A 9,993-nucleotide genomic window follows, 5' to 3' on the forward strand; every position below is an offset into this window, starting at 1 on the left:
CTTCTTCCTTCTTCCTCTTTTCTTCCTTTTCCTTAATTATTTTCCTTTCTCAAGGGAGAAGAAGAAAAATAAGAGGAGAAGAAGAAAGAAAGGAATAGAGGAGAAATAAATAAGAAGAACAAAAAAGAAGAAAAGGAAGAGGAGAAGAAGAAAGGAATAGAGGAGAAGAAGAAGAAATAGAAAAAAAGAAATAGAATTTTTTCTATTTCTTCTTCTTCTCCTCTATTCCTTTCTTCTTCTCCTCTTTTTTTTATTCTTTTTTCTTCGATATTCTCCTCTATTCCTTTCTTCTTCTCCTCTTTTTATTTCTTCTTCGTTTTCTTATGTTTTATCGGTCTGTCGCCGTCAGGCTGCTCGCCTTCACCCTCGCCGCCCCCTCGAGATAACTTCGACATGAGGGGCGGTCGATATATATACCCCCTCTCGACCGTGATAACCTATACAATGGCAGCACCCCCCTCGGCCCTCTCGCTCGACCAAAACTCTCGAGGCCACCTAAATTTACCAAGTTAACAGAGCGTTGTCGTCGAGACCACCCCAAACCCTTGAAGCGTTGTGTCGAGGAGATCCCAAACCCTAGAGAAGCAGCGTCGAGGCCACTAACATGATTCTTTTTTGTGATTAGCTAGCTAGTTCTACGTTTGCCACTAATATATATCCATCTGTACCATGTTTGAATAATAATTGACATGTTGTAAATATTTGCAGAAACTGTGGAGCACTACCGAGACGAAGCAACAGAAGTGATGTTGGGGGAGATGACCGCAGAAGGAACTGATGTCATTGCGTCATTTTTCAACGACGTCGTTGGTCAGGAAGGACTGGGTGAAGAAGAGGGCTATGTTCATGATGGCTCCGGCCAATTAATGTCGGTACAAGAAGAGGGCTATGTTCATGATGGCTCTGGTGATGACCCAATGGAGGTACAAGGAGACCGTGCTGACAGCTCCGGTGACTGAACCGAGTCCGGCCAGGTATATATATATATATATATATATATATATATATATATATATATATATATATATATATATATATATATATATATATATATATACTAGTTGATTGATGCATTCATTGTTTTGGTATATGTACACATATTAATTACTCTCGTCTTTCTTCCTTTTAATTTCTAGCCCTCCGGATCGAGCACAACTTCGGTAAGGAGACGAGGCCCGAAGAAAAAGTTGAGCTCGGATGAAAGGTTTGAGATCATAGAAATCGCGCCCGACGGCGAACTGATTGAACCCATCCGGACAAAGAACGCATTTTCTGCTCAGTGCAGGGTTCTTGTTAGGGACAAGATCCCGATCAGCATCCAGCAATGGTATAAGCCTAAGGACGACCCTGAGGTGTCTTATGTCTATGATATGCAGAAGGAAGATCTTTGGACTCAACTGAAGGCAAATTTCACCCTATCGCCAGAGGAGGATCCGGAGAAGCCAGTTAAAGAGCAATTAATCAAGTCTTGTGCTCTTAAGAAGATGGCAACCCTATTCAGGAGGTGGAGGAAAGAGTTGAACCATTTTGTCAAAAAAAAGACACCAGAATTCATCGGCAAATATGAGAAGATCAAAGATCACTGGCCCGCATTTGTGGCCCACAAGACATCAGAAAAGAGTAAGAAGATGTCGGCGACCAACAAGCAAAATGCTGCGAAGAAGAAGCTTCACCATCGCACGGGGTCAGGTGGCTACCTCAAAGCCCGGCCTAAGTGGTCCAAGGAGGAGAATGATCTGCTTGAAAAAGGGATCGAACCAGAGACAATGAGATGGCCAGACCATTGCCGAACTTGCTTCTTCGGGGCTGGCGGAACCTTGGACCCTGTATCAGGGATGTATCGTTGGACAGACGAGCAACTGGAAATACCAGTCAAGAACCTTCGACACTATATCAATGCAGCGTAGAAAGGGACGTTCATACCAGACAGGGAGAAGGACGAGCTCACAATGGCCCTCGGGAATCCTGAGCACCCTGGACGGACACGAGGCACGCCAGGCTCCATTCCGTGGAAGGTTGGTTTTCCGGACGCAGGGGGTTACAAAACCCACGAGAGGAGGAAGAAACTGGAGCAGGGCCAACTACAAGCGCTGCACGAAAGGGTAATGGGGCTAGAGGAACGAGAAGAGGAACGAGAAGTAGCAGATCACAGCAAACGACCTGTCGAAGCTTCCCCCGAAGCTACCCCGCCATCTTAGCGGAGAAGCAGTGTGGCTTCCACCGAGCTGCTTCAGCCGGAGCATGTCTTGACGGCTCCTGCCAGCTATCCCGTGGATGCTATCACGGAGTCTCAACATTGCCACATTATGGCGCGATGGATGAATTTGAAGGTCAAGGCGGCTGTTGGCTCTGTTTATCCTACTGGATCTGGAGCAACTTATCACTGCCGGCCGATTCCAGAAGGATATGCTAAGGTGATGGTGGATGAAATAACGGAGGGATTTGAGGACCTCGTGCTTGACCACCCTACCGGTGAAGGGGAGACTAGGCTGGGTTCTGCTCTGAAGACTCCATGCCTATGGCGGAAGGAGCTCATCAACCTTCCAAACTGGACGCCTCCACCTCCTCCTCCTCCTCCAGCGAGTCAGGGCACTGCGCCTCCTCCACCGCCGCCTCCTCCGGCGAGTGACGATCAGGGCACGCGTGGCGGCACTCCGCCTCCTTCTCCGGCGCGTGGCGGCACTCCGCCTCCTTCTCCGCCTGCGCCGGCGCTCCCGAGCAGCCAGCAGCCTCCTCCTTCTCCGCCTCGCCAGCAAGGGCGGAAGAGACCCGCCGCCGCCCCGGCTGCTCCGGCGCGTCGTACTCCTTCTCCTCCGCCTCGTAAGCAAGCACGAAAGAAGACAGACACCGCAGCCGCTCCGTCTGCTCCGGCGTCTAGCAGCACAACCAGAGGCGGGAGGCAATACAGATACGGTCCACCTCTCAAGCCTCTAGAGAAGTTACCGTACGAGAGGACCGAGGAGGAAAACGATACGATTGTGCGGACCCACGTGAAGGAGTTCTTTGAAGGGGTTAAAGCAAAGAGACATCCACCTCCGGAGGAGAAGGTAGATCCGGTGAAAGCAAAGCGCACTATCGATGCCCTGAGGAAACCCCCAAAGTCTCCGCCGAGAACCAACTATTAGCGCATTACTGAACAGACATATCTCCAAGCCCAGCGGTCGGGAACTACTGTTAGTGCTAAAAGGTTAAAAGAACGAGCAAAGGGGAAAAAATTGCCCAACTCGATGAACAAGCACAACAATCGGGCCCCGCGCTCAATGTGTCTAATGCTCCGGGGACAGTGGCCGGTTATGGCAATCTTGCAGATTACCTGCCTGACGATCAACTTCCTGATTTCTTGGAGGTGGACGAACACAGATACGAGTACGGGAAGCCTCTCGTCAAAGATGAAAAATCTCTGACAACAATGATGCGAAGATTCCATAATTGATACATAGAAACCCGCAGAGAGTCTGGGGGTACGAATGCTTTGTATCTGAATATTAAAGAGGAGCACGACCTCGTTGCAAATGATCTGTTGACTGTTCCATTTGATGAGTTCTTCGTGTTCTTCAATCAAAAGGCCCTCGATAAACTAATGGTCTTTTGCTACTGTCTATAAGTACTATTTCTGTCATTAAGTCTCTATATATAGCTCGGCTCTTTCATTTCATGTATTTATAATTAATTATCCTCAATATATTATGCGGATTGAAGATCGTCGAGTGCAAAAAACAAAAAATTTATGATATTGGGTTCATTAACACAAATGTCATAGATGAATTTCTGGTTAAAAAGGACGTCAAAGAGGCCGAGGACAACTTGCTACGATCGTTGATCAAAAATCAAAACAAAGATTCCATACTCTTTCCTTACAACGGCAAGTGAGTGTTACTGTCGTGTGCATATTCGGATTTATGATATTGGGTTCATTAACACAAATGTCATAGATGAATTTCTGGTTAAAAAGGACGTCAAAGAGGCCGATGACAACTTGCTACGATCGTTGATCAAAAATCAAAACAAAGATTCCATACTCTTTCCTTACAACGGCAAGTGAGTGTTACTGTCGTGTGCATATTCGGTTTCCCTTATTACTCGAGCAAGGTTATAGTAATGTAATTGATGAGTTATGCATGCGTGCGCAGGTACCACTATGTTCTTCTGTAGATTAAGCTTGAGCGGGGACTAGTAACCGTCTTAGACTCGAGACGGAAAGATCCCAAAACCTATGCGGACATGACTGAATTGCTCAACAAGTAAGTTCAATCGATCATTATCGCACCATATCGGCAAGTTTTTGTTCATTTCCTGATATCTCAAGTAATAATTATTATTTTCTTTGTCCTGCAGGGTTTGGAAACAGTTCACGCAGAAGCTCCGGGACTGCCGAAGGAGCTGCGATATACATACCCAAAAGTAAGTACTACTGGCTAGCTAGTTGCGCGCATCTTCCGTTGATTCTATAGCTATACTTTCATCAATGCCATTTATAATGCTTCATTATCAGTTTGGTTGACCTCTATTTCTCGTAAAGTGCTTATGGCAGGAAGAAGGGAATGATTTCTGTGGATACTACGTGTGCGAGTTCATCCACAACGCGACTTTGAAAAACAAGCGGGGCTACTCTCAAAGACAATATGAAGTGCGTAAGCAATAATATTCACAATTTCATTTTATTACACCATCATTTCTGTTGAGTTTCATTCATATATATGTATTAATTAACCCCCTTCTTCAAATTAGACGTGGCAGATGCGGAATGAACTCCTAGAATCAGATCGCATGAAAGCAATTCAAGAGGAATTGGCGGGATTCTTTCTTGACCACGTCATCAATAAAGCCGGAGAATACCATGTGGAAATTGATTTCAATTGCTAGGGGATTGTAATTAAGAGATCTTATACATATTGTACATGTATGTAGCCAGTAGCGTAGGATACATGATATATGAAAACTTGTTGTTCGACCAATCTCTCGGAGAAGGAGAGGTCGATCGATCACTTCTCTCGGTATGCATGACGAACTTCTGTACTCAATGGTTCTCTCAATCACTTATGTATATATAGTACGTAGCGTCGACCAAGCACGGACATAAGAGAGGACACTTCTCTCTATTAATTAGCTAGCTAACACAATATATGAAACACCTAAATTAACCCCCCAAAACCCCCAAACCCCCCCCCCCCCTCCTTTCAAAAAAAAAACAAAACCCCCAGCCACTGGAAGGCTGACGCGTGGATGCCTTTTGGTCCCGGTTGGTACCACCAACCGGGACCAAAGCCCCCCTGACTGGGCTCGGCGCACAGGGCCACGTGGAGGCACATTGGTCCCGGTTCGTGTTTGAACCGGGACTAATGGGTGGAGGTATTAGTAACGACCCATTAGTCCATGTTCATGAACCGGGACTAAAGGCCCTTACGAACCGGGACTATTAGGTGTTTTTCTACTAGTGTTCCTGGTATCAAGCCTGTTGGCTGATTGCCATAGGAACTCTTTTTTTGAATAAAAGCTCTTTGATTTGATCGGAAAAAAAAGGCCCAAGCTGCGCCACGCAGCACATGCACACGAGACTTGAACGGCATGCTATGTCAATGGTCCGTGCAGCTCTTCGATTGGTCGAGCCATTTGCACGTAGACATATATTCCGGCCGGTCCCTCCAGCTCAGCCGGCCTACAATTAGTGCACTGCCAAATAACGACGACGTGCACCTGTTCACTGCCACTACAAGAAGCTGTGGTGTGGATTCATAACGACGACGTCCCATGATGTGCATGTATGTTACCGACCGGGCGCGTGGTGATGCACGTACCCGGGCCGGGTGGCACACGAGAGCGCGCGCGCGCGTCTATATAGCGTGGCCGCCTCGCAGCTCCACTCTCCTCCACAAGCAAACGGGCGCACACAGACGAGATTACACAAACAGACTTTGCACACAGTTTGGTTGAGAGGGGCAGACAGAGGAGGGAGATGACGAAGGTGGAGGTGGTGGAGTCGACGCTGGTGGCGCCGAGCGAGGAGACGCCGCGGCGGGCGGTGTGGCTCTCCAACCTCGACCTGGCCGTGCCCAAGACGCACACGCCGCTCGTCTACTACTACCCGGCCCCGGCGCCGGACTCGGACTCGGCCAGCTTCTTCTCGCCGGAGCGGCTCAGGGCGGCGCTGGCCAGGGCGCTGGTGCTCTTCTACCCGCTGGCCGGGCGGCTAGACCGGGACGACGGCGGCCGGCTGCAGATCGACTGCAACGGCGAGGGCGCGCTCTTCGTCGTCGCCAGGGCGCCAGACGTCGCCGGGGACGACCTCTTCGGGAGCAGCTACGAGCCCTCGCCGGAGATCAGGCGCATGTTCGTGCCCTTCGCGCCCTCCGGCGAGCCGCCGTGCCTCATGTCCATGTTCCAGGTTCATCTTTGTTTCTCACGCCAAACTATTCCATCATGTGTCTTTGCTTCTGCCGTTCCTGTCTCGTCCTACTCCTGCTTTACTGCCATGCACGTATTTTGAACTAGAATAACGTCTCTTATATCTACTCCCTCCGTTCCTAAATATAAGTTATTTTACTGTGGACCACATACGGAGCAAGATGAGTGAATCTACACTCTAAAATGCATCTATATACAGGTTTATAATAGAATCGCTACAAAGACTTATAATTAGGAACAGAGGGAGTAGTTACAGAGGTAGCATTTAGCTAGGTAGGAATCTTCTAGCTATACCTCTCATACCTCTCTTGGATCGATCGATCGACCGGTTTGGCCGGAGTTGGAAACATGTTGCCTTCAGAAATGTCATGGCATTGGAATAATCGACCCTTCTACAGATAGTACATAGAGATTGGCGAGGGCAGGAGAAAAGCAGAGAGAACATTGATTGGTTCATATCCTCATCGATAACCACCAAAAATATATGGATAAAATATGAATGGCAAGAACAACATTGAGATGGACGTACCATCCACAAAATTATTGTGTCACGCTCAGTCTCTGTCTAATTTTCATGTAAACCCTCGCGATGACGCATGTCGCTTCTCATGAATGAATAGATAAAAGAGGGCAGGCAAAGTTTGACATGTACATAGCCATTCTAAAAGAATTGAGACTAGCACCATGCGTGGGGTGCCGACGTATGACTCATCGCCAGGATAACAAGCATCTCGATCGGGAATCAAGTTGCGTGGATGTGATCGTGACGGCGCCGTTGATATCCATTCCGTGGTAGTGGGCCGGACACAGTTTCCTCGCTCTAACTTTTTCTGATGCTTCCATTACTTGATGCTTCCATTACTGGACAATTTGTTATCCTGGGGATGAGTCATATGTCGGCACAAGTAGGCCCTTCAAAGCGATGCCATTACTTAAAAATCTGTAAGCAACACAAGGTCCTACTTGATGCTTCCATTACAGGACAATTAATTCCATTACAGGACAATTAAGTAATGGCATCGCTTTCAAGCCATGCTAGATGATTCTCAACACTTTGTTTGCTTGTTTTTCGACTATATACCGCCGCATGGCAACAAGATGATATAATTGCAAAGAGTTCATATCCGGCCTACTTGGCCGAAGATTCTAACATAGGGCGGCCGCCCCCACTAGAATATGTGAAGAAAACCCGTAGGTATACATCATAATCAAAACCTAGAGATGTTTGACACGCTTCGAGATTGATAAGAAAAGAGTTAATCCTAGGAAGAACTAGGGACGTAATGGATGATTCTCAACACTTATCTAATACATAGAGCCACACTTCATATTTGGGATTCAGATCCTTTGACATTGGGAGAGAAGTCAGGGGAAGCTACAGTACCCTGACATCCCTTCCCCGGATTTTCCTAAACCATGATCTAACGCATGGATTCATAAACAGCCACCACTTCATCTAACCGTGTTTAGAGAAAAATCTTGAGCATATTTTTTTAGATAAAATTTAAGTTATATGTAGCAAAAATAGTATCCCATTGGAAACTTCTTTAGAATATGAATCCAACAACATATTTTTTTTGTAACATATCACTTACATTTTGCTACTCAAATTTACTGCCAGAGTTTCACCCAAAATACAATGGGGACTAAACTGAAAGGATGAAGTAAAACCCACGCGAATACAAATTGTTTGTAGCATCAGTCGTGCCGCTTGTAGTATTTGTGGTCGTTGCTTGTAATACCATCGCAACATTTTTGGTCGCCGTTTGTAACATCAGTCATGCCACTTGTAGCAAAAAACTACATTGACGTGCGTCACTCCACGTTAAGTCTGAGTTGACTGAATTCTAAACAGACCCTTTCTCCAAGTTCTAAACTGAATTCTAAACATCCTTCATTAACGGTTATAGCATTTGTGGTCGTTGATTGCAATACAGTCGCACCATTTTTCGTTGCCGTTTGTAGCATAAGACGTGCGCTTGTAGCAACAAACTACGTTGACGTCATTCGACTGAGACTTCGTCGTCCGAATTCTAGACAAATCCTTTCTTCAAATACTAACGTGCGGATTGTTTGTGCATATATGGCAGGTGACGTTCCTCAAGTGCGGCGGCGTGGTGCTGGGCACGGGCATCCACCACGTGACCATGGACGGCATGGGCGCGTTCCACTTCATCCAGACATGGACGGGGCTCGCACGGGGCCTCGCCCTCTCCGACGCGTGCCTGTCGCCGCCGTTCCATGACCGGACGCTCCTCCTCGCGCGCTCACCGCCGCACCCCAAATTCGACCATCCCGTGTACTCGCCGGCGTACCTCAACGGCGCCCCGCGGCCCTTCGTCACCCGAGTCTACTCCGTATCCCCGAAGCTCCTCGCGGACCTCAAGTCCCGGTGCGCGCCCGGCGTGTCCACCTACGGCGCCGTGACGGCGCACCTCTGGCGGTGCATGTGCGTGGCGCGCGGGCTCGCCCCGGGCTCGGACACGCGCCTCCGGGTGCCGGCCAACATCCGGCACCGGCTGCGCCCGCAGCTCCCGCGCCAGTTCTTCGGCAACGCCATCGTGCGCGACCTCGTCACCGTCAAGGTGGGTGACGTCCTGTCGCAGCCGCTGGGGTACGTGGCCGACATGATCCGGAAGGCGGTGGACCATGTCGACGACGCGTACACGCGGTCGGTGATCGACTACCTGGAGGTGGAGTCCGAGAAGGGCAGCCAGGCGGCGCGCGGGCAGCTCATGCCGGAGTCGGACCTTTGGGTGGTGAGCTGGCTGGGGATGCCCATGTACGACGCCGACTTCGGGTGGGGCGCGCCACGGTTCGTGGCGCCGGCACAGATGTTTGGCAGCGGCACAGCGTACGTAACGCAGCACGGCGCCGACAGGGACGACGGCATCGCCGTGCTGTTCGCGCTCGAGCCCGAGTACCTCCAGTGCTTCCAGGACGTCTTCTACGGGGAGTGACAGGCAACTTTCTACCTCCTTTGGGTGTGTCTGTCAGTGTGTACGAATGGATCGACTATCTAGTGTTTGTTGTTCAGTTTTGGATTTGGTACCTAGTACGTGTCAATGTGACATATGTCGGCCTTGCAACTGTTTAGGGAAAATAAACCATAAAATGGTTGTGTACAAACATATCCTTTTTTGCCTGGATGGCTGCGTGCATGTAATCAGGGCATGGACGATGCAGAAACTCCCTGGGCCTGTTTGGTTCACCAGATGTTGATACTTGATAGAGCACCTTAATTTATCCATGCAGGCCGTTTATCAGGGCTCCCCCGTCAGCATTTTGGTGACATGGTTTGTTTTTCACGCAAATGCACCACTGGTGCTGATATTTGTCACGGATGTTCAATTTGGTGCTTGCAGTTGTAATATACCAAGAACGGAGTCATACATTACGTTCCATGCCGCTGACTTGATACGTTTTTGGTCCAACAGAACTACAAAGCAGAGAGAAAAGGATGAACTGCATAATTGGGCTAATATGATGGAAGGCTAGACCAGACCATATATAGGTTCTCCCCTCTTTCCTTTCCTTTCTTTCTCCTTTTCTCTCTTTTGTTTTAGGCCTCTTGTGGCCTTGCACCCTGGT

The 9,993-nt window shown here is 48.5% G+C and overlaps 1 protein-coding gene across 1 annotated transcript; it reads left to right on the top strand.

The window, feature by feature from the left end:
* The first annotated feature begins 5,849 nt into the window (after positions 1–5,849).
* Positions 5,850–9,668, top strand: LOC123162355 (putrescine hydroxycinnamoyltransferase 1). The gene is made up of 2 exons (XM_044580148.1): positions 5,850–6,382; positions 8,493–9,668. Exons 1-2 carry the CDS (start codon positions 5,954–5,956, stop codon positions 9,360–9,362), a joined length of 1,299 nt encoding a protein of 432 aa, XP_044436083.1. The 5' UTR covers positions 5,850–5,953; the 3' UTR covers positions 9,363–9,668.
* Positions 9,669–9,993: the final 325 nt, after the last annotated feature.

This window comes from Triticum aestivum, chromosome 7B (assembly GCF_018294505.1).
Source record: "Triticum aestivum cultivar Chinese Spring chromosome 7B, IWGSC CS RefSeq v2.1, whole genome shotgun sequence".
Classification (NCBI taxonomy): Eukaryota; Viridiplantae; Streptophyta; class Magnoliopsida; order Poales; family Poaceae; genus Triticum; species Triticum aestivum.

Coding starts and splice junctions, on each gene's coding strand:
- LOC123162355 (XM_044580148.1), top strand. CDS start 5,954: ATGACGAAGGTGGAGGTGGTGGAGTCGACGCTGGTGGCGCCGAGCGAG. Junction 6,383..8,492: donor GCCTCATGTCCATGTTCCAG/GTTCATCTTTGT, acceptor CATATATGGCAG/GTGACGTTCCTCAAGTGCGG.